Source organism: Chenopodium album, chromosome 7, assembly GCF_948465745.1.
Source record: "Chenopodium album chromosome 7, dcCheAlbu1.1, whole genome shotgun sequence".
Lineage (NCBI taxonomy): Eukaryota > Viridiplantae > Streptophyta > Magnoliopsida > Caryophyllales > Amaranthaceae > Chenopodium > Chenopodium album.
Window position 1 is genome coordinate 71,117,902 of NC_137840.1, and position 25,249 is coordinate 71,143,150.

A 25,249-nucleotide genomic window follows, 5' to 3' on the forward strand; every position below is an offset into this window, starting at 1 on the left:
TAACAGGAATAAAAAGACTAATGCTAGAGCAGCATCCCAAAGGCATGTCAAAATCTGGCTTTGTTAGCTGATTAGCTGTTACAAACTAGCAGAACAAAAGGCAATAAAAAAGCTTGTAAGTTGCATACTTTGGGCCTCTTGATTGTTGGTGGTGGAGACCATCACTCAATAATGGAAGTGCAACATAAAATCAAAATTACATACGGAGTACTATACTTGTATATGCTACATTGTCACCTTACATGGCTTACAATTATTGGTACTCCGTAGTATTGAAGTACTGTAGTTAGTATCATTATTTAAGTAAAAATCCTTCAAAAATTCACAACTTTACTTGTAATTTCTTTGAAGAAGACATTTTGTGTACTAATATAATGTACTTTAGCATGATTATTAAATACTTCGTATTGTACAGTACACAAGTACATAACCACCAAATCATCAAAGACTGTCGGTAAACTAAGCCATCACATTGTTATATTCTAATGAAGTAGGAATGTTCTGAAATAATTTATTTAAACACAATAATAAATCATTACACCCATGTCCCATGTACATATTTTGCAAATCTTAGCTCACACAAAAATACTAATTAATTTGATCACAGACTAAATAACCGAACAACACACACACATAAGCAAACAAGCTAGTGTTTGGGTCGGATGATGGCAGCTTTGATGATGAGCCCGGTCTTCCAGTGACCGCCATGTTCAAAGATATCGAAACACACCTCTTTATCAGCTTCATCAGCTTTTGCTTGAAAAGTGCCCAAATTCAGCTCAAACCATTCTCCTTTTGGTTTCATCAACAAGCTGACTTGCCTTAACTTAACTTCATTACCTGGTGCAGTAGTTAATCTCAGCATAAGTGGAAGCTCCCACCCAGATGCGGATTTTGTCAGCTTAACAACGTACACAACCTCATAAGTTACTCCTGGTGAGAGCTCCGACATAGCCAATTTACCTCGCACATCTAGCCAGCACACATAGTTCAGCTTCGCGACTTCAATATTATCATCACTGTCGATTAGCCAACAAAATCACAAATGTAAATAGTCATAAATCTCATAATGCTAGCCTATACATTATTCAGTGTCAGAGCCTTATACATGGTTTTGACACTTGGACACTTCACTTTTAGTTTAAAATCATGAATTTTTTTCACAAAGTAGCCCGAGTCCAAGTAATTTAACATAGTATAGCTTCTCTAAATAATACAGTTATAATTTGAGCCTTAAACACGAAAGTATGCAAGAGAGATTAAAGATAACTTACTCGGTATCTTTGAAGCTATTCCAAGACCAATAACAAGATTGTCCCCAAGTTATAAACAGGAATCGTGCGTATAACATGAAACCACAGCTTCCATCCTTGTTATCTACCCATTTTTTCTGCATATATAACCTTTGTCAGACACAGTGATATTGTAAACATATCAAAACAAGAAGAAAATTGAAAAGAAGGAATAGTATTCTTGGCTAATTAATTTCATACTTTTTCTTTTACATAGGTTTCTAACCTTTCTTTTGTGCTCGAGGAACACTTCCTTTGTCTTTAATAATTTCTTCCCCATCACTTATAACTTAAGTTTTTGACTCATAAGACCGTACCAGTCTATAAACTACATATATAGCAAGCTGCAGGAGTGGTCACTGTTCGAGAAACAACAACTAATCAACACAATTAAGCAATTTGTTCTCTATTCTTCTTCTTATACTTTAACGCCTTAATCCCATAAGTAAGGTCAACTACATGAACCAACTTGAAGACTTCCTAGAAAGTCAACCATCCTAGTACTACTCTCAATCATTGTGGCTCATGTCAGGTGATGTTACAGAAACTTATTTATTAAGTAAAGCAATTAAAAGCACTTTGTTCTCCATTATTAAAGTAAAACGTGTTTACAATTCCCAAGGTGTAAAATGTTTAGAAATTATCTTTTTTCTATTTAGATAATGTAAAATCCATAAATTTTCTATTATAAATAGTTTAACATCCGAGTATAATTCATCTCACAAACCAAAATTAAATATTTTCACACTTCCTCTAAATTTATACCTCAAAAATTTCCACCACCTTTCTTTCACAAATCTGCAGTACAGTTCTTTGGTTTAGCCACCTCTAGTACACTTTCTTGTTCCATATCTGATTGATTCTTTGTTAGGAAGAGACATCAGACCAATGTCTGACCCGATGTCACTTCTGGCAGAGCCTATAATCACAAAAGTAATAGAGTTAGCATATGCCTTCAGCAAGGACAAGTATGATAAACTCTATGGAGTTGAAGGCGAGATTGAAAAGCTGACGAGCAACTTAAGCTCCATTGCAGCAGTGCTTAAGGACGCTGAGCATTGCTGTTCAGATTCAAAATCTGAGCAGCTAGTTGATTGGCAAACGAAGCTTAGAGATGCAGCTCTGGATGCAGAGGATATACTGGAAATTTATTCTGCCGAGGTTGCTATGAGAGAAAAGCAGAGGTATCTTGCCCCACTTGCCTGGATTTCTTCTCGATCAGAAGCTGCAAATATGATCAAGAAGATTGCGGCAAGGATGACATAATCTCCCAAGAAAAGAATAACTTCCATTTCAGGCCCAAGGACTATGGTGGAACAGGATGGACACATGAATCCACTTGGACTGGCCTGCGAGAAATGGATTTTCTAAGGGACACATCAGACATAGTTGGCAGGGAAGAGGAGAAAAATGAGGTTGTTAGATGGTTGCTCTCGGAAGAAGAATCTGACAACGATGGGCGTGTTCCTGTGTTGCCCATCATTGGGATGGGAGGCCTAGGAAAAACAACCCTCGCGCAGCTAGCCTATAATGATGGGAGGGTCTATAAAACGCAAGATGAGTTGTGCCATTTCAAGGTTGCTATGTGGGTTAATGTCTCAGTGGATTCAAGTGTGGATAGGATTCTTAGGGAGATGGTTGAAATCCTCACAGATATGAGGCATGATATGGTTCCTCAGAGTTCAATCAAGTCTCATATCCTGGAAGTCTTGGATGGAAAACATTTCTTGCTTGTTTTAGATGATGTATGGGTTGAGAAATTAGACTGGGAACCACTTCATGATTTCCTCAAGTTATGTCCAAAAGGAAGTAAAGTCTTGGTTACCAGTAGAAATGGCAATGTTGCAAAAATTATGGGCGCAACTCATACACATACCTTGGGACAATTGCCAGAGGAACATTGCTGGGGCCTGTTTGCAAAGCGAGCCTTTCTACCAAATGCGGCATGTTCAAAAGATTTGGAAGAGATAGGGAGAGAAATCATCCGCAGGTGCAATTTCCTCCCTCTAGCAGTGAAGGCAATGGCAGCCCTTTTGCGTGGCAATAATGATGTTAGTCAATGGCAGAAAATCCTGCGAAATGGCATCTGGGAATCAGAGCAATCCAGTCTTGGAAATGGCGGTCCAAACATTCTGCCTGCTCTGAAATTGAGTTATGATCATCTCCCTTCTCAACTCAAGCAGTGTTTTGCATACTGTTATATATTCCCCAAAGGCCATATGTTTGACAAAAATGATCTGGTCAAACTGTGGATAGCTGAAGGTTACATCCAAGAGGAAGCTGGAAGTGATTATTTCAACGAGTTGCTAGCGAGATCCTTCTTTCAGATCTTAGACATTGACAGTCAGGAACAGTTCAAGATGCACGATCTAATTCACGATTTAGCAAAATCTGTCTCAAGTTGCTGTCAGCATGTTGAAGAAAACAAGCCTTGCTCTATAGAACAAACACTGCGGCATGTATCACTTGACTGTAAAGATGTTCAGAAGCCTGCACAAGAGATTCTCAAAGCTAAGAAGTTGCGCACTTTACTGCTACCAATCAGTTACCCCAGAGATTTTGGTCATACCCTTGATAAGATGTTCCATGCATTGAAGTACATGCGGGTTTTAGATCTCAGTTCAAGCAACATAGTTGATCTACCAAAATCAATAGGGGAACTGAAGTTGCTACGGTATCTTGACTTATCAAGAACTGAGATCAGGTTACTACCCAACACCATTTGCAATCTCTCCAATCTGCAAATACTAAAGCTCCTAGGGTGTCTTTGGCTTCTGGAATTGCCAAAGGACCTTGGGAACCTTAGAAATCTCCGATATCTTGAGCTGGATGAGATGTTTTGGTACAAGTGCTCCACATTGCCTCCAGGTATAGGAGGCATAGCTAATTTGCATAATTTGCATACTTTCCATGTTCGTCGTGAGAATGGATATGGAATTGAGGAGTTAAAGAGCATGAACAGTCTAGAAGGTACGCTACACATTTCTAAACTCGAAAATTCAACAGATGCAAAGGCTGCAGAGCTCAAACAAAAGGAAGGCATTACTAAGTTGATACTTGAATGGAGCAAGGAGGTTGCCAATTCACAAGATCAAACAGAGCAAGATACTGTCCTTGAAGATCTTGAACCTTATCAAAGCCTGCAAGAGCTCCACATACATCAGTACAAAGGAAGCAGACTTTCAAGTTGGATGGGGAATGGAATGCTCGAGAACTTATACAAGCTCTCCTTAAATCATTGTGCAAGCTGTAGAATTCTCTCTCTTGGCCCATTACCGCGCCTCGGGGAGCTTTTCATTAAAGGAATGCTAGAGTTGGCTGAATGGCCAGAGACACTATATCCTTCTCTCACGAGAGTAACGATTAGTAAGTGTCCACAGTTGCGGGAGCTTCCACGCATCTTCCCAAACCTCAGGGTCATGAAAATCAAGCACTGTGATGCTCTGAAGGCTCTACCAGTGATGCCAACTGTGGAGTTTTTGTTTCTCAGCAACAATGCCTTGCTAGAAGAATGGAGAGAGGTATCTGTCTTTATAAGAAATCATGGAGGTCAAGATGAATATATACAGCAAGTTTCATTCATGAAACTTCTCGAGTTGAGTATTGTCAATTGTCCAAGGCTGCAGGGCATGCCACAAATCTTTTTTCCTCAGAAACTGCAGATAAGTGGGTGCCCTTTACTAAGGACACTCCCACAGCTCAACCAACGTCTTCAGTGTCTGGAAATAGACAACTGCAATGGTTCAAGCTTGATAGAGGCAATACAGAGTACAGGCTCCTTATACTCGCTGATAATTTCTAATATAGCCAACCTTGCCTCGTTACCAAAATTGCCACATCTTCCTCAACTGAAATCTTTGTACATCCACAACTGCCAGGATCTTGTTTGTTTGTCTCGTGAAGATAGCTCACTGCAAAACCTCACTTCCCTGAAGTTTCTGTCTGTTTCAGGATGTCAAAAGCTGGTGGTGTTTTCAGAAGAAGACCTTCCAACATCACTTGAATGCTTGAGTATCGAAAACTGTTTCAAGCTGCAATCCTTTCCTACAAGAAACTATCTAGCAAGCCTCACATCCCTTAAAGACCTGTACCTGGAGGACTGCCCCATACTTGAATCATTGCCAGAAGACGGACTTCCCATCTCCCTCCAGCATCTACGCATTCGAGGATGCTCTCTACTCACACAACAATGCAACAAGGAAGTAGGAGGCAAGTATTGGCAAATGATCAGCCATGTTGCGGATTTGGAACTTGATTCTATCATGAATCATGAACCAAAACCATCTCTTGGTCCAAGTAAAGGTTATCTTACTTGCTTTACAGGCAAATAAAGCTTCTCTGCAAATTAAACAAGCCAATATACATAAACTTAAGGGAATGGTGAACTCTAAAGAGACACATTACATACCTTGTCTGCAGCACTATACAGTCAATCTACTTCATTTATGCTCATTTAGATATAAAATAAGAAGACATACATATTGTTGTATTGCACAGTCATTACTGTAATGGTAGATATAATATACTCCCTTGTATTCTTCTTCTTTTATTTAACAAATGCTCCAATAATAGAAATTAATACAGCAAACTTCATCTTCTTAGATCTTTGATAGACTAATCAAACGAATGTTATTCACAGCATGCCATTATTACAACTACAAAAATTGCGAAATATATAGAGAATGTCTGAGTAGCCAAAACTTACTGTACTATTTTAGAGGAAAGAAAACAAATTTGTATACAAACATATTAAATTCAAAATAGTTCAACAATTTTCACTAAACTCATCAGTGTCATCACCATTAAACAACAGTTCCCTCACTTTTATTTTATTTATTTTTATTTTTTTTTGACATAAAAACATATTAAAACTACGTAGTAAAAAAAGTTCAATAATTTTCACTTAACTCATCACCATTAGACGATTGTTCCCTCACTTTGGGTAGCCGCTCTGAGTAGCTCCACATTGATTGAACACAAATGTTATCTAGATATAAATTTTGGCTGCCAATTATGTGAAAGGTTTCATCAAATTTATCATAAACTCGAGACACACGATGACATAGGACTACTAAATCTCGACAATTGGCCTACAAAACCCTTACTTCATCCATCATTCAGGGTTTAATATTTACACAGATAAATTGTCACCGGTCTTGAGCTTCGTGCATTAGCCCATCCTTCCTTAATATCAAGTTCATTACAGTTTCTCCATTGGGTTATATTTTTGTTTTTTATTTTTTTGACATGAACTGTTAGAAAAAGAGAAATGAATTGGGATTTTACTTAATTTCCATTTGTTAGAGTTGAACTAATAGTTTACCGATGTAGTACAGCCAATTAGCCAATATAGTTCAACCCCATTTGGATCATCTCAATGTAAAATCTTGCAATGGCAAGGAAACTTCTAATGCAAAAACCTTGTAATATTTTGAGAACCATGAGAGGTTCAGATCTCCAAGCTCTTAACTTTTAACAAGGTTGACCTCAATAAATTCAGAATCTCTCACATTTTCTCAGCAGCATTTTCACAAACACTTGGTGTACATCTTAAAAAATGTAGGACTCCTCTCCTCATTTTCACCTATAACTATTTCAATCTTCATCTCCTAAATTAGTTTCTAAGATTTGAATCTTCATCTCACCTATAATTTTCTGGGTAAAAAGATTTGAATCTTCATTCCAACAATATATAGATAGAAATAGAACATACATCAGTAATGGAGCAATTAAACTTAAAGGATGAATCTTTGTCAAATTTTCTCTGTGGCATTTTCACAAACAGTTGGTATACATGTAAAAAGTTGGTACTTCTTTTACCTCCATTGGATATTAAATATTGTGAGATAATAGGTTGAAGCATCAAATTTCTAAGTAATAACAAAGATTAATAGATGGATAGAGAACAAACCTCAGAAATCTGGAGAGCGGCTAATGATGTAGCCTCCATAAAGGCTGATTATGCGCCACCATCGGAGGAGGAAGTATGGAATTCTCTTACTCCTAACCAAATGTAAATAGTGGGTCTTGAATTTGTGACATTAACTGATTGTTGGCTGCTGGAGGTTTAATTTAATTGGCTATATTGACTAGCTGAATGTATTAGCTGTCGGACCATTGTCTATTTAGAAATTTGTTTGGTGAAATTAAATATTGGTTGTTGGCCGTAAGAACATAAAATGATGATTAAGGAGATTAATTATAAACTATGAATTATTTGATTATTAATTTTGAATGGTGAACTATCTCATTACGGAGTATTGATTATAAAAAATAATTTATTTAGTTATTGATTATTTAATGATAATAAGAAGTAAAAAAAAAGTCATTTAACATGTAAAACCCAAAAGCCAAAATGAAAAATTTTGCTTTTGGCTTAAATGTTGTTTTAACATTGTAAAAAAAAAAAAAAGTCATTTCGTATAACTATATTGTCCCATTAGCTTTTTCATTTGGCAAAAGCTAACGAACGCTCCAAGGGCGTTGGATAAGCTGGCTAAAAGTAAAAAGATTAAATTAAAATGAACATTAATTACACCGATCGAGGCGTGATTTTGTCATGCTTTTCCAAATTAATACCATTTTAGGCAATATTTTTAATGTTTATCCAACGCCCTGGGAGTGTTCATTAACAAGATCCTTTTCATTTTGGCTTTAAAGGTAGCTTTTCAACCATTAAAAGATGAATAATTAAACATGTTTATGACTGTTTGACCACATAAAAAATCAAAAATCAACCAAAAAAAACCTCTTAAAAGCCATTTATTGAACATAACAAAATTAGAAATATGAAATTAAATTGCTAAACCCTTGTACACCCTGAGCATTCAAAGTTTCAAACTAACACTTTGTGATGTATGCAGATGGAGCTATGCTATGTTATGCTTGAAAAGTGAAGACTACTATGTATTCAACAGCTTATCTCCACAATTATGTGGTAATCAAAATCTGATGTGATAGCACTGCACTTAACCAACTCAACTAACTTAAATAACAATATATTTGCACATAAGCATGCTAATACCACTTCCAATATATTCCATCAACTTTGGATTGCATAACAACTAAACATACAAATATACTCTATTATATAATCAAATTAAAGGCATAGATCTTATCTTACTCTAGCTTTAAAAATAATATACTCGTATATAAAAATCAATTTCTTTCACATCAATAAAATTTTCTTTTCAAATTTTTCTTGAGGAATTGGATTCCAACAAACTTATTCCTATATTGACTTAACATAAATAAGAAATATATATGGGAATGATACCAATTGCATCACCCAAAGCATTTGAGCCAACTCTTAATTAACTATTGATTTGAAGTATGAAAATAAATACTCTCTTTGTAAAGGTATTGTGGTTAGAAACTATTTGATAGAAACTAAATAAAAGTAGGGCTAGCTTGGGAATGAATTTATTGTTTTTCTAAGGAGAAGTAGTGAAAGAAACTTGGAGATTAATTTACAATAGATTGATGGTCCGTTCACATTAACTTAATTAATATTCAGTTCAGTTCAGCTCCAATCAGTTCAATACATTTCAGTTCAGCTCCAATCAGTTCTGTACAGTTCAGTTCAACTCCTAATTTTTGTCTCTTATAAAATATATATTTCAGCTCAGTTTAGTTTAGTTCAGTTCAGTTCTAACCAGTTCAGTTCAACTCAATTCAATAAATATGAACAGGCTCTAATTCACTCAAATGAGAAATAAAACTTTTGCTAGGGACATATATATAGAAAGAAATGAAAATTTTCCCTAGATACGAAGGGAGTAAAACAAACGTATATTTTATGCCGCCTTCGTTATCAAGAAATCTAATTAGACAGGAAGATGTGTTATATACCTATGTATATGTTAAAGACATTGTATATTTCATGAACATTATAATCTTAATTAAACCATGCATCTCTTGGATTGGAAAGGCGGCTGTAAAACTGACGTTGACATTTGTTATTGGAGATTAACAGCATTCGACTTGTTATTGGTCACGATGTATTAATTTAATATAATCATATTTCTTTGACATAATAATATGCCCTTTAATATTCTTATTTGGAATTGAGATATATCTTTACCAAAAGAAAATGCATAGTGAAGTTTCATTTATCATCTTATTAGATTCTCATATGCATAGCATAACATTGATTTTATGCGATTTTCATAAGATTAATTAGTTTGCGGTATATATGAATATCATAATACTTGTATGTGTGTTATGTATTGAGAGGAATCGCATAATATATTATGATTAGGGTCTGTTCACTTTAACTTAATTTCAGTTCAGTTCAGTTCAGTTCCAATCAGTTCAGTTCAGCTCCTGATTTTCTTCTCTCATAAAATATTTATTTCAGCTCTATTCAATTCATTTCAGTTCAGCTTCAATCAGATCAGTTCAGTTCAATTCAAATCAGTTCAGTAAATATGAACAGGATATTAAAAACAAATATTTGTAACATACATAAGTATTTAATTAACTAGAATAATTTCATTTAACATGGAGAAAATTATACTACCTCCGTTACATATTATTTGCAACGATTTGATATAAAGTAGAGAGGAAAAATGTCTAATCGTTGTACATAATATGTAACGGAAGTAGTAGATTTATTTGGACAACGATTGAGTTATAAGCCTTAAAATTCAAGAGGACCCAACGATAATGTACTGTTGTCAACATACCACTGTACTGAGTTATTTGCACAGTTAGATGGTACGGTGCACATAATTGTACTGATTACAAAACATAATAAAACCGAAAAAAGAAAAACAAAAAATGAAGCCGAATTACATTCGCGTGGTGGTGTTACATCATATTATTGTTCATTTGTTCCTGCATTTGTTATGCTACAAGCACGGTTTTTGCTATTTCAGGAAAGAATGCATTTCTAAATCATCATGGTTCCATGAAGCTAATCAATAATAATAATGATGGTTTTATAAATATAATTATTGTCTATATTTAGTGTGGTCTTATCCCTCTCTAATAGTAGGGGTGGCAATTCAAGTGGACGAGTCAGATTCGAGTTAGACTTGAGTCAATTTCAGATTGTGTTAAGAAACCATCAAGAATAGTGTAAAACTTATAAGGGTTATTCAAGTTCGGTTTAGGTTGGATTCAAGTTTCTCTAGTAACTTATGGTCGAGTCGGGAATTGTCAACCATGCTCCCTAAAAGTCAATACATTCAATTTGTGTACGGGTAGGGGCTGACCTTTGTTTGGGCTGGCTAGGGCCCGGCACCCCTAAGTATTTTGGAGTTGTTCATTATAAGTAATTTGATGTCTATTTATTGCATGTAAAACGTTGTGGCAAAGTGGTTTTATACTGTTATTTTTGAACAAAGGTTAAGGGATTAAACCTTGACCCCTCCTAACTTTTTGGCCTAAGATCCGCCACTGTGTTTAAATACATAATACAATGAGATCCCTTCGATGTCTAGTCGTGAGTCTACATGGTAACATGTTTGGTTATTGAAAGAAAAATTATACTCTATATAGAAAAGACATGTTAGGCGCGTGAGAGTCAAACTTGAGTCTCTCATCTGAAATAAAGGTTTAAAGACTTGGCGAACTTCCACAAGTATTCTTTTTTAAAATAGTCATTACAAATGTGGTTCCATTCAAACCGATAAGATAAGAAAGATCAAATAGAAAACTTAGAATGTGGTGGGCAAAATTATAGCCCCCTCAAGTAGTATAATGATTCAACAAACTCTAAATACCAAATGTGGCTTATGATTAGATGAGAGTGGTCGATCGCGTGACTTTGGCATGATATGGTATTAGATTTTGTTGTTTATTAAGAAGATCTGTCCATGTCAGAAATTAACCTCTTTTTTTTTTTTTTTTTGGCCATATTTATAGGCTTCCACGTATTGGAGGATTTATAAAATATGATCAACCCACGTGGATTAGCAACAATTAACGATAATATAATCTACAAGAGTGCATATGTAATTATCAAAACATGTACTTAAAGTGATTATCATCATCAAAATCAAGAATTAGAAGACCACCCCATTTCAATTTGGACCACCATAACTACTCTTTCACATCACATTCCTATGTTAGTTTAAGTAGTTTTTATATAAACTTCACAAACTCATAAACTCTTAGGCGTGTAATAAATATTGTAAGGCGGGTGTAAAATTACAATATAGTTTGAAAAATGATTAAAAGTCACTTTGATGTACCTAATAAAATAAAAGTCATCATATCTATATTTTATGACAAAATGAAGTTTCTCTTAATCAATATAAGAGTTTGTTTTCATTTACAGAACTGATTGGAACTGGATTGAACTAAATTGATTATTTTATGAGAGAAGGAAATTAAGAATTAAACTGACTGATTGAAGCTAAACTGAATTGAATTGAACTAAAATTAAGATGAAGAGAACAAGCTCTAAGGGTAGATAACTATCATTGAAATTTAAATTTTATTGCACAAAGATAAACAAAAACAGGTTTAAAATCACTCCAAACTAGTTAATTAGGTGCCTTAATATATTGTATGATAGAGTTAAATAGTGTACACCCTAGACATATACAGCAAAGTTAAATCATTAGGGTACCCCAAACACACACAAAAAACTTTCATTAACTTTTTCTGTAATAGAATGCATGATTTAATTCAAGAAAATATTCATTTTGAGTGCCTAAGTTGTTCCATTTTGCACCTAAAAAAATTACTCAACGTGAATATATATACCAACTTGCCATCTTAATTTGTTAATTAAAGTTAAATTTTTTTTATCTAATCTTTTTTTTTTTTTTTGGGGTGCAAATAAGAATCTTTCTTTCTTTATTATTTATATATGTACTTAAACTTTTGTGTGATCGATCAAATCTTGCTAACATCAATTTCTCGTGACTTTCTTAATAAAAAAAAAAGTATGATTTTTTGTATTATTAGGGTGTTGATACCACTAATCCACGCACCGTCTCAACATGAATATTTTTTATTAGATAATAGCATCCTTAACGACAATTGGAATATGCTCTAAGCTAAGATCTAACAAGAGGCATTTCGTCCAATGGCAGAACCCCGCGAATCACATGGTGCTCCTCCATATAAATTTAATTTGTACACATCATTTAATTAAGCAAGCAATTTATAAATTAGTATAGTAGTTTAAGGTTTAAGCCAAAATAGATTTGTGTAGTTAATTTAGTTGAAATTACTTGATAATCTTATTAATAACATTGATGTAGTTTATTACTTTTTCAAAAGTGGACATCACATAAGATATTCAATACAAAAGTCCAAGTACTCAAAAATAATTTGAACCGATATGTATAGTACTATCGGTTCAAGTACATATCCACTCCATACACGAGATCAATGCTACCTCAGTAATCACTAGTTTCCGAGCATTATTATTAAGTTGGATCCGATCCCCTCCCCCTCCCCCTCCCCCAAGGTGCTCTCTAGTCTCTATCCCCGCCTACTTATCAAGTGTCACGTAGTGGAATCTCATCGTACATGACAATATCACTAACTATCTATAATATGAACATAACATAACATAACATGCATATCTAACCGTAGATTTCTTTCTCTCCTCTACAAATTCCCTCCTTCCTTTCATCTCTTCTCCAACCTTCAATCCCCTCTCTTTCCCTCTCTACTTTCTCTCTCTAAAAAACTTTTCAAAAAATAATAAACATGACAGCGGACACTAAAAAATCCGCAGAAATCCCAGATTGTGAGTACCACCCTAACAGTCCTTCATTAATCACTCCACATCTTTCTACACCAACTCATTCTCTCTATCTCTCGAATCTCGACGATCAAAAGTTCCTTCGATTCTCCATTAAGTACCTTTACTTGTACGAGAAGGGTGTTTGTGTTGAGAGTTTGAAGCTTTCGCTTTCGAGGATTCTGACCGAGTATTACCCTCTAGCCGGGAGGTTGAGAGCTACTACTACTACTACTACTACGACTAGTACTACTACTCATGAAAGTAGTGATTATCAAAAGCTTGAAGTTGAATGTAATGGTGAAGGTGCTTTATTTGCTGAGGCTTTTTTAGATTTATCTGTTGTTGAGTTTTTAGAGTTTTGTGGTAAGCCTAATAAGTCTTGGAGGAAACTTCTTTACAAAGTTGATGCTCTTTGCTTCTTGGATGTTCCTCCTCTTGTTATTCAGGTTTGCATCTCTACTCATTTATCCATTTTTTATATTATAAATTCTTAGTTGTTTTCGGGTATACTTGAGATACTCAGAACTATATATATATATCCAAATTAAATGATTGGAGTATAAAATAACCTAAGTTAACAAAATAAACGTGTTTGTATACTATAAATAGTACTTAAGAACATAGTAGTCGTGTTGATCTTCTGTACGTACAACTCCATAGGTGTGATTCAACAATTGATCTCCAACATATTAAAAGTAGTAATGGAAAAAATTATAAGCCAAAAATTTTAATTTTCAATTTTTGAAAAGCCAAAAAAAAAAAAAAAAAAAAAAAGTAAGAAAAAGGGAAGTAGAAGTGGGGGCATACTCGTAACTAAACAAAAAACGGATAAAAAATGATACAAGTCCACTAATTTGTCCTTTAACTGGTAATTAAACTAAAATAATATAATTTCTATAATGTTAAGTATTTTTTGAAATAATGTGAAAATATTTTCTAATATACTTTAACAAGCGAAAGGAGTTATAACTCATCAACTAGATAAATTAGACGATGTTTTAAGTAAAATATACAAGTATATATATCAATATATGGATGATGATAACGTAAGTTTAATCTTAACTATAAACGCAGTATTACATACTCTATTGAGAAATAACACAAATTAGTACTTCGGATATTGTAAAAGTGAACATTATGAATAATATGTAACAAATAAAGATTCCAGATAACTTTCACACTAATATAAATAATGCAAAAGCTTTCAAATGTAAAGTTATTAGCTATTCTAATTAACATGTATTCCAAGGTTACTAAATTCAACAATTCTAGCTAGGGAATTAGTTCCTTTTCTCTTTTTCGATGGGAGTGGATTTGAGCTGGATTTGGTTAATTAAAAGATTTGTTACAATATCTTGAATTAAATTGAACAAAAATTATAGTACTAGTAGTACGGTGCATAATCTACTCCGTAATTCCTCAATAATTAATTTTGAGTATGTTCACTTCAGCTTAATTTCAGCTCAATTCAGTTCAGTTCACTTCAACTCTTAATTTCCTTCTCTCATAATATATTCATTTCAGCTCAGTTCAGCTTCAATCAGTTCAATTCAGTAAATGTGAACAGGCCGTTAACATTTTAAATTCAAATTCTAAGTTACAAACAAGGGTTAATAGTTTGGCTTAATACAAATATTTTTTTTTTCTTTTAAAAAATGTACGGATTCTACTATATATTAGTACGAATAATGCCATTATATAATTTTATTTTATTTTTTTCGCTTATGCAACTAGCAAATCATACTATTCTTATCTAAGATATTTTACATAATAAACAAAATTCCAAACAATAATGAGCTTTTATGTGCTTTCAATTCATTTTGAATGATGACAACGTCAAAAAAGATTGGTAGGGTTTTTTTTTTTATGAATTTGGAGGTATCGTTCCTCCAAAAACTTACCAAAGAGTGAAAGAACATATACACAAAAAAACATGCTCCAATGATACTAGCTAGGCTTATAATACTTATTAGACTTAAGTTTCATATAATACGTTATTGAAAGCAACCTTTTATTTTGACATGATTATTGATTATTCCTCTATTTCGTTAACTTCATATGTTGCATGTCCATTTTCTCACCTTGTTACTCTCAAATGTCCAAAACATCACATGCTTATATTCTTGCCAAAAACATACACGTACACAAAACCTTTATCATAAAGTCACATACTAAAGTACATTTCAATATGGTTTGGGGCTTTCTTCCCATGCATTATTCCATTTTTTGATTTGATTTTCCAAAACATTGTTGTTTTCATTCAAAATCTCATATAATAATATTCACATTAAACAAAATATTATGTTATGAAATTCTATTTTGGCAACTTATATTCTACAAATAATTTATTTTTAATTAGACACGGATATCTTAATTACTTAATTAGAAGATTAGTAACAGGTGTTTGGAAATGAAAATTGCCCTAAGGGCCTGTTCTCATTTACTAAACTGAGCTGAGCTGAATTGAATTGAATATTTTATGAGAGAAGAAAATTAGGAACTGAACTGAAAAATAAGCTAAAGAGAACAAGCCCTAAGTTATCCACAAATCAATCTAGGTCACATGTGCTTGTCGAATCCTTAATTTGTGTCTTCACTTATATATATGATGTTCATTTTGTGAGGATTTATCTACTAATTGTTTTACTGTAAAACGAGTCTAATCTAACTACTTAAGAATGGATTAAGAGTTTCTACTTTTATAATAGTATGTCAATAATGCAAATTGAATTACATTGACAATTAAGTTATCTAAATAGAATAGTGAAAACACACAAAAGCAATTGAAATAAAACAGGTGAATCGTTACCACACTATCCCCACTACTTGAGCTGAACTTATTGGTAACAAGTTTTGGAAAACGTCAATCACAAACTAGTACTATTTTATCCAAAAAAAAAAATCCTTAACAAATTAAAACGCATACATGCATATTATTACAAAATAATTCATAGCATACATGTAAAGCAACATCTATATGGATCCCTATCTAATTAATCTAAAATATGAATTCTTCATCTTTGTTTCTTTCTTTTTTCTTTTTTTTTTTTCCTTTTTAATTTATGACATAAGACGTAGCACATATGTATGTCAATCATCACTATAGACAAGTATAATCCTTCATTGGCAAAGAACAAAATTTTGAATAATTTTATGATTAGAATTTAATAAAATATATATTTATTCCATTGACAAGTAGTTAAGAATGCTATATAATCCATTTAATTTATTATTAGCAAAGTGATGTGAACGGGAACAATGATTAACTTTTTAATTGGAAAACTAAAAAATCATTTGAAAGATGGGATGAGCTCGCAATTTATGGCGTGCCTTTTTGTTTCTTTTGCCCTTTTCTTACCCTTTGCTAAATCCTTTTTGATTTAAATATCATATCCTAAAAAATAATAATAATGTATGAATATCACTATATCTCTTTCAATTTTATTTTGTTAATTTTATTGCTTTGGAATTATTCAAGAAAATGACAATAAAGCCATGGATGACCCTACATTTCATGTGCAAATTTTGCTCATTTGGATTTAGTGTCACTAGCTCCTCTATTGTTCTTTTCACTACTTGTTGGTTGGTGAATTTGTGTTTTTTTTTTTTTCCATCCTCAATATAATAAGAAATGATTATTTGAAATTATACTTGAGACTAATCTACAAATATTTAGGCAATATTATAAATTTATAGTAATTATATAACTTAATATAAGTACATCTATAAATAGTGTAAAAGTAAAGTTGATATCTAAAAGATACCTTAATAATTTAACAAAAAATTTTAAGTCTTCTATGAAGTATAGTATGTCTTAAATTCACGATAAAAAAGTGATATCTTAACTTGTCTCATGTAGTTATCTTATTTTTACCACTTAACAAATTAAATAGTCTTTTCAAAACGTTTAACTTTAATTTATTTATACGACTATATATTTGTGTCTCTCATATTATATGCAATAAATCAAAATTTGCTCGGGTCAATAACTAGTTTTGTGCTAACATACACACGTACCTTATTCTCTAATACAGGTAACTAATCTCAGATGTGGTGGAATGATCCTGTGCACAGCCATCAATCATTGCCTATGTGATGGCATTGGCACATCACAATTTCTCAATGCTTGGGCCCACATCACTTCCAATCCCAATTCTGATCCACCAATCCAGCCATTCCACTATCGACACGTGTTAAAACCTAGGACCCCATCAAAAGTTACCTTTACTCATCCAGTGTTTACTAACTTTACCCCTAAGATTGGAGAAAATGGCCATTTTGCCCTCAACAAATATTTACAATCTCAACCCCTTGTTGCCACATCCATAACATTCAACCCCTCCCAAATTCTTAAATTAAAAAGTAAAATTACTCCATCACAAAAATGTACCACATTTGAAGCCCTTGCATCTCACACGTGGCAGGCGTGGGTTAAATCATTAAACTTGTCACATTTGCTTAATGTTAAACTTCTTTTCTCAGTTAACATTAGAAAAAGGGTAAAACCAGAGTTACCACAAGGATACTACGGTAATGGATTTGTGCTTGGATGTGCCGAGACAACGGTAAAAGATTTGGTCAATAACAACTTATGTCATGGGGTAAAGTTGGTCCAACAAGCTAAGTCATGTTTAAATGACGATTATATAAGATCTATGATAGATATGTTGGAGGATAAAAAGGTAAGAACAGATCTATCAGCAACATTGGTAATTTCTCAATGGTCTAAGTTAGGTTTAGAAGATTTGGATTTCGGGTTAGGAAAACCATTACATATGGGTCCAGTAGCTAGTGATATTTATTGTTTATTTTTACCCGTAGCTAAAGATCCTGAATCTGTGAGAGTTCTTGTATCGTTGCCTCCAAAATCTGCTGAAAAGTTTGAGTTTTACATGACTCAATTTTTGGAATGTGACCGAAATATCGAGTTGAATGGCTATCATAATAACGATGGAGATATGTTAACATATTAAGATGGTATATGTATTGCACCACCTTTTCCTCCTAACATGTAATTACTACCTCCGTTACAGGTTTTGTGCAACGATTTAACATAAAGCAGAGAGGGGAAATGTCTAATCGTTACACATAACATGTAACGGAGGTAGTATTTTTTATAAAGTGAGTAATATAAGCTAAGGTTGCATTGTATGAGGAAGCACCTTGGTTACCCTTTTGCTCCTTATTAATTAAAGAGTGGAATGGCAAGTAAATTTATCCTTAATTTAGTTGTAGAGTTTTGTACTTGAAAGCATTTTCTTGAACAAATTATATAACCATCTGAAAAGTTTAAGTTGCACAAATTATTTGCCATAACTTTTTTTCATATGAAATCCTATGATGGATTGTGTTGCCGACGAATCTTTGGAGCTTTGGTAATAAGTACTCTTTTAGTCTTTCTTACTTTCCATCTTTGACACCCCATATTGTTTGGTCTGAAGAAAGGGTGAACTTAAATAAAGTCATTTTCACTCCTTTTTGCTCAATGTTGTAACATACTACATATAAGTTGCTAATAGGTGTCACACATGTTTGACTAGTACTTAAATAAGCTAGTTATTACTATGGCCATGTTCGGTAAATGGCTTTTTGGTGGCTTTTTGGTTAGCTTTTGGCTTTTGGCTTTTTTATGAGGTCAAACAGCCAAAAAATGTGTTTGGTAATTGGCTTTTAAGCCAGTGAAAAAGCTGGCTTTTAAGCCAAAATGAAAAAGCTGCTTTGAGTAACTTTTTTGTTGGCTTTTGGCTTGTTGGCCCACAAATTATCTAATAAGCAGCCAACCACCAACAATTAATTTACCAAACACTTTTATAAACAGCCAGCTTTAACAGCCAATTTCAAAAGCCATTATAAACAGTCAAACATACCAGCTGGTCAAACAAGCCAAGTGAACCAGCCAACAGCCAACCGCCAACAGCCACTTGCCAAACAAGGCCTATTACAGAGTAAATGTGCAGTATGATCTTACCAACAAGTGGGTCGTTTGTACCTATGGGCCTTTAATAAGTGTCTCACGAGACACTTATATAAGGCTCATATTAGTAAAATAAAAAATTAAATTGACACCTATTAGCATGTATATGTGGTTATGGCTCTGTTTGGTTTGATGTAAAAGGTTTTCATGGAAAATGAATTTTCCATTTTTTCCCATTTTCCTTTGTTTGGTTTGTTAAGGAGTGGAAAACAATTTTTCAAGGGTGAAAAATTCCATCTTTAATAATGGAAAACATTTTCCTTCCAAAAACAAGGGAAGCCACATTTTCCTCTCTCCTCCTTACCTCTTTTTTTACTTCCCTCTCATTCATCCTTACATTTCCACTCTTATTTTTTTTATTTTTCTTGGACTTTTCTTGTATGCAACCAAACAAAGGAAAACTAATTTGCAATTGTGTTTTTCCTTGAAAATATGTTTTCCATGAAAACTAATTTTCCATTGAAAATGTTTTACATTAAACCATACGGGGCCTATAAGCCTGATTTAACACGCTCTTATTTATAACATTTTGCTACAAATCAATACACTAAGTCAGATATTAGAGTGACTTTTCTCGACCTAACATTCAAGGCCATTTCTTTGCTCTTCTTAAAGATGTAAACTAACATAAAAATTACCATTCTACTGTATGACTGTATCAATCTAAAACAATTGAACACTATAAACATCTTTTTAATTATACAGAATTAGCGAAAATAATCTAATGTAAGCATATTGTATTGTGTTTATAAACTATCAATCATAAAGCCAACTATATATTGCATGAATGTCATAGGTCTAAAAGTTATCACCTTTTAAAACATATTAACATTCCCTTTAAATTAAGGACATTACCAAGTAGCAAAATGCATGTTTTCCTTGTATGACCCACATAATCTTAAACTTTGGATTTTATCATCTCAAATTCAAGATTGTTATAATAAGAAAGCCTAATTATTTAAGCAAAGATCACAGCAATATAAATTTGTGACTAAGAAGCCATCCTTTTTTCCCTCCTTTATATCTTAAAAGATTTGTGTTCAACAAGAATATCATTGACACTGTCGTGACGTACCATTTATTTTGGTATATTTTCCCCTTTTAGCTGATTTTATAAGAAAACATCAAACATTATTCGTGCAATTATTCAAGAGTAGGGCATATATTATAAGGTGGAACTCCAAATTGGAATTCATTATTGCACTCTTCCGTACCTTTCCTTTGCCTATGCTCTGAAGAGGCATTGCAGAGGCCTTGTTGTGTAGGGCGGTAGGGCCCTTGTAACGTTTATCATGCCTGACATCAACTTTACTCATTCTTGAAAACTTATAACGGTTTAACTTTTATACTGGTACCATTCTTCTAACTTATAATTGACCACATTTTCTTACCACTGTGGTCAAAGTTTGTAATGCTTTGTGTACTAGTTACATTGTTGCGATTATATAGGAAGGAAGCTAAGAGACAAGGGACGAATTGAAGTAACAAACTAGAGATAAGTTTATCAATAGATGATTTTTTTAATGGCCATTGGAAGCTACAAGAAATAACATAATTTGAATTCCTTCATCTAGATGATAACTTTCTACTCTACTTTTGACTGATATTGTTCATGTTATAGACCATGTCCATCTTTAATTGAGATAGCCACCTCACGTTGTGCTAGGAAAGTAAGCTAATAGAGATAGTCTATATATGGCTATATGCTCCACTCTTCACGACTAAGATTGGTGCCTTATATACCTTGGTTGTTCGGACACTAGAAATTTAAAGGAGTGGCTAGGAACCTATATACATTATTCTTTAGTTGGCCCAAGGATGACTCAGGGAGCATATTATTCACTACTATGCCACGGTGGGATCGATGATAGATTCGGGGTCGATTCTCATTATCCACAACTTCATGATTGGACATCATGTAGGTTTTATACACCATATACCCTTATAGATATACTAATGATTCTCGATTATGAGTCTAAATGACTGAGGTTTCCTTGTGCGTTGAGGATTCAAATCCTCTAATCACCTGCCTAGCGAGGATTGTAATCAATGAGTACGTTTTTATAATTCATGTTAAGGTTTTTGGTAAAATGTCAAACATAAAAGTAGCTACTTGATTGTTAATTGACATATAAAGATATTGACATGAACATCATAGCAGAATGAAAGTGCTAAGGACCTCACTGGCTTTCTTCCATAACTTCTACGCTTCAATGCGTCGAATTTTGTAACTTCATAGTTCAGTTTCATAAACTCACAAACCATTTTTTTTATTGAAAGAAAACTCCAACCTCAAAATACATTTTATTTTTCAGCTAAGCGGCTACCACTTGGTATCCTATGACCCTATGTTTAGATAACCAAGTGAGTGACCACCCAAGGGAAGGGTGAAGTGAGGCTGTGACTTAGCCATGTAAGTTGGGGTGAGCACCAGCTAAGCTACATGTCGTCCTCAGTTATTATTACAACATAGTTACAATTGTGCCTCGGCACATTCTAAACTGTACAATAAGAAAAAATAAGGCCAATCGTCAGGAAGGTTACAGGTATCATATGGATACAACAGATGGTGCAGACAAAAATCTACCTTCAAGTTCAAAGATCACTGTGATCAATATGTCAATATTATCAAGGTAAAATGGAGTGACCAGAGACGTCATCATAAACTGTCAAGCCGATGAGGCCCATTTCCGTCAGCCTCACCACTCTCATTTTGAAGAATGTTGCCTGAATCATCCAACCACTCTTCTAATCTGGCTTCCCTATCAGCCTTGAACTCGTCATATTCTATTGCTTCGGGCAATACGAGTTGAGATTTTCCATCTACGGATAAATTACCGCCTTCAACTACCTCATTTTCAATCTGACTAGATACAGGCAAATCATCAGTTTCCTCCACCTGAGTGGAACTATTGCTTCCAGAAGGTAATGGCTCCTTCATATCGAGTTGAGTACCTTGTGCCCATTTCAAGTTAACTGCCTTTTCCTTAGCAGACTGGAACACGCTTGAAAAGTAACTTCCTGATTTCACAACATCATTCTGGTCACTAATTGCAGAGCGGGCCCATGCTGAGCCCCAGGAACTGGCTGCACCGGCCTGATAACTTGAAGTGCGTGGTTGGATAACACCTCTAACCGGTTGTTTGGTTGACATTATTGTCAGAGATGTCTTAATATCTCGAATCATTGCATCAATAACTGGGGAGCCACATTTTTTCATCGTCCTTGTCATAGCTACGGAATCCTCCAAATCTTCAGTGTGTAAACTCACTTCATGTGACTTCTCCAAGATGTTATTCTTGAGCCTGATGATGTTAGGCACTGCACTCTGGGCATGCTGCTGGATGTAGTATAGTCCTACAGAAGGTTCGTTTGCCACGTACTTAATCATATCTCCCAAGTTCTCATTTATCTCAACAAAGCCATCAGCAGGAGAGAGTTCACACATTTACTACAAGTACACAAATTGGAAAAGTTAACAATATGCCACCTCCAAAGATAATCTAATACAACGAACACGTGAAATTTGATAGTATATGTATATTTACTTCCAGAATCAATGGATAGAAATTTAGTAGAAAAGATACGGAGAATAAAAGATCAGAAGTTTCACAACCTATGCAATGTACAAAATCTTTTCTGACTCCTGGGCTTTCTATGAGTTACGATTAGTAGCTGGCATAAATATCACATAGCTTATCTGAAAGGTACTGATCATACAATTGAAGGTCTCAAAGAGATTGACCCTTCCACAGACACAATCTTCTCTTCTTAAATACAAATCAGTAGCACTACTTTGAGAAAAGGCATTCCTAACTTTGGATCTAATACTGTAGTATAGATTTATAACCTTATATATACCAATCTAATGATATTGCATTTTCAGCTGAATCAATTAGGATCAAGTTGGCCTTTTAGAAGTCCATAATAATATTGGAGGTCTGGAGGATCAGAAAAGAGGATCATAACCAATGAGGCAGGCAGAAAAAATAATCCGGAGTAACTAAGAGAAGACCTGTTCCAGTTCCAATTTACAAAAATTCTAGAGGCAATATAGGTCTCTTATGTTCTCCCAAAGCATCAGTCTAGAATGTCAATGCAGCTATAGGGTCAAAAGGTCATCTCCAGTGAGGTAAAGATGTATGCACCCTCATTCCTAACTAATCAAACAAAGAAGTGAGCTGCACATCAAAACTGCATTTTTGTCCAGTTCTGGATTTGATTTCAACAGATGATCTAGAAACGAGAATGAACTGAACACAAAATAGCAAAGGGCATCAGAGCAGCAACTCATAAGAAGAGAATGTAAACCATAAATCAACGTCTTTTAAGTTTTAAGTATGTCAACCATAAAAAAGGTAAGGGAAGGCCTAATTAAAGCATTGTCTTTTGAGTATGCAGACAGACTGGATGATAGAAATATCAGCCCAGCCCTTCCTGTATCCATTACTTAAAGATTCTCTAATTGATAAGGTAGTCCCCGTAGTTTGGATCTCTGTGAGAACAAAGCATTTAGTTCTGCACTAAAATAGCTTACTTCAACAAACTTAATCACACGCTACAATGGCCAACCTCTGCAGCAAAGCTGTGTCTAAACTCAGATGGGTTTCTGAAAGTATGCTATTATTGTATTCATGCCCATTTACTCGTCACCAAATAAATAAAAAAATAACACCAGAAATGAGTTCAAGCTTTCTTATATGGTAAAATCCATTGTCTTTACTAAATAATCCATTGTCGAATCATGGATAGCATTACCATGATAACACATCCTTACTAGCTACATGCCTACATGTCATGTTCCAAAATCTGTTTGACAGGTGTATACACTTCCCATAAACTACAAAGTTCTACAATCAACTATAATGTTGCAGAGATCTCTAGGCCTCCGGGAACGTGAAGGACATCAGAAATCCTTTTCCAACTACGCGTAACTCATATCAAATTACAACCATGACCTTACCAACATCTCCGTAATTAAGGCTATACTGTCACTTGGGTACAAAACACAGCAATAAACAAACTCGAATACTCAAACCTTTCCAAGATTCACTTGTTCATAAAAACATCTCCCAATCCTACCATTAAACATATTACAAGTTACAACCTTGCATCTCTTAACTTCCCCCCAACCCAAAGCAATTTCTTCAATTAATCATTTTCTACCCCTCTATCCCTACATCCATCAACTCGCCTCGCACCTGCACTCAATACCTCCGTTATCAATCTAATTACAATCGAATTCTCGTTCATTATGATTACAGACAACGCTGTATACAACCTTTCCTTGACTTACTCCCTCCTTTCCCCAAAGAACAAAAAGACAGTTCCTTTAAGCAATGTACAAATCCAAATTGCATAAACTATAATCATCAATCAACCACTCAATTCCCAGAACAATAATGTTGGCGATTGCACATAAATAATTACCAACCCCATGCAATACAACAAACAAAGTGCATTACCAAATTTTCTTTCTTGACAAATTCACAGTATTCTTCAATTGTCAAACACTGACAAAATAAATGTGCATGAAAACGTAAATTAAACACAAAAACTTGGTAATTAAATTCGATGAAAACGAGAATAAATCATACCCCAATTCCAGTTTCTGAATAATAATTAAATTAAAGCATTCAAGAAAGATTTGAAATTAGTACCTGAGATGGTCAATTCCACACCCGGAAGATGATTTGTATTGCTTGAAGCAGATCCACAAACACCATATAAATGAGCATTACCTGAATTAACACGACGATTGAATAGATAATTTAAGGTTCAAAATTAGGGATTGGTGGATAAGAAGTAAAGTGATAAGAAATTGTGTTAATTATTTATACCTGAATTTATAAAATTCTGGGTTGTAGTTGTGATCAAATAGGTTTGTTGGGGATTTTCAGATTGAGGAAATTTTGACAAGATTGATATATGAGACAATGGTAGAATTAGACTCCACTAGGACAATTGTTGTTTTGTGGGAAAAGGATGATGGATTGAGACATTTGATAGTGGGGCAGGCGGGCGGGCAAGGCCAATTGTTTTGGATACGAATACGGAAATGGATACGGATACGGATATGAATATTGATGTAGTTTGTAGTTTTGAACGAGTTGATCTGTAGATATAGTTCAGAGTTGATGAGATCATGAGAGATCCTTTTATCTAAATCCGCGACTTGATTTGCTTTCCAAAAAACAGTGAGAAAACATAAAAAATAGAATTTGGATTTATTAAATCAAAGTTGATATTAAATCAAAGTTGATATCAGTATCA

At 34.0% G+C, this 25,249-nt stretch overlaps 3 protein-coding genes and 1 pseudogene across 4 annotated transcripts; 2 read left to right on the plus strand and 2 right to left on the minus strand.

Moving 5' to 3' along the window:
• Positions 1-436: 436 nt before the first annotated feature.
• Positions 437-2,187, minus strand: LOC145639397 (lectin-like). Of its 2 annotated transcripts, none has more exons than XM_081690630.1 (3): positions 2,058-2,187; positions 1,275-1,390; positions 437-1,019 (listed from the first exon to the last, which is right to left on the minus strand). In XM_081690630.1, the coding sequence occupies exons 2-3, from the start codon at positions 1,349-1,351 to the stop codon at positions 647-649; spliced, it is 450 nt and encodes a 149-aa protein (XP_081546756.1). In that variant the 5' UTR covers positions 1,352-1,390; positions 2,058-2,187; the 3' UTR covers positions 437-646. The 2 variants fall into 2 exon arrangements, with proteins under 2 accessions (XP_081546756.1, XP_081546755.1); XM_081690629.1 differs by lacking the exon at positions 2,058-2,187 and adding an exon at positions 1,519-1,661.
• Positions 2,181-5,890, plus strand: LOC145639396 (putative disease resistance protein RGA4; annotated as a pseudogene).
• A 7,043-nt stretch (positions 5,891-12,933) lies between these two features.
• Positions 12,934-18,059, plus strand: LOC145638341 (alcohol acyltransferase 9-like). Its single transcript, XM_081689309.1, has 2 exons — positions 12,934-13,448; positions 17,037-18,059. The coding sequence occupies exons 1-2, from the start codon at positions 12,966-12,968 to the stop codon at positions 17,973-17,975; spliced, it is 1,422 nt and encodes a 473-aa protein (XP_081545435.1). The 5' UTR covers positions 12,934-12,965; the 3' UTR covers positions 17,976-18,059.
• A 3,352-nt stretch (positions 18,060-21,411) lies between these two features.
• On the minus strand, positions 21,412-24,989 carry LOC145638342 (uncharacterized). The gene is made up of 3 exons (XM_081689311.1): positions 24,817-24,989; positions 24,637-24,717; positions 21,412-22,427 (listed from the first exon to the last, which is right to left on the minus strand). The coding sequence occupies exon 3, from the start codon at positions 22,422-22,424 to the stop codon at positions 21,636-21,638; it is 789 nt and encodes a 262-aa protein (XP_081545437.1). The 5' UTR covers positions 22,425-22,427; positions 24,637-24,717; positions 24,817-24,989; the 3' UTR covers positions 21,412-21,635.
• Between the last annotated feature and the right edge of the window lie 260 nt (positions 24,990-25,249).

What these genes read in the sequence shown, in the direction of transcription:
- LOC145639397 (XM_081690629.1), bottom strand. Translation starts at nt 1,572, where the DNA reads ATGGGGAAGAAATTATTAAAGACAAAGGAAGTGTTCCTCGAGCACAAA. An exon ending in TCCTCGAGCACAAAAGAAAG is followed by an intron (nt 1,391 to 1,518) that starts GTTAGAAACCTA and finishes TTATATATGCAG; the next exon opens with AAAAAATGGGTAGATAACAA. An exon ending in AATAGCTTCAAAGATACCGA is followed by an intron (nt 1,020 to 1,274) that starts GTAAGTTATCTT and finishes GCTAATCGACAG; the next exon opens with TGATGATAATATTGAAGTCG.
- LOC145638341 (XM_081689309.1), top strand. Translation starts at nt 12,966, where the DNA reads ATGACAGCGGACACTAAAAAATCCGCAGAAATCCCAGATTGTGAGTAC. An exon ending in TTCCTCCTCTTGTTATTCAG is followed by an intron (nt 13,449 to 17,036) that starts GTTTGCATCTCT and finishes TCTCTAATACAG; the next exon opens with GTAACTAATCTCAGATGTGG.
- LOC145638342 (XM_081689311.1), bottom strand. Translation starts at nt 22,424, where the DNA reads ATGTGTGAACTCTCTCCTGCTGATGGCTTTGTTGAGATAAATGAGAAC.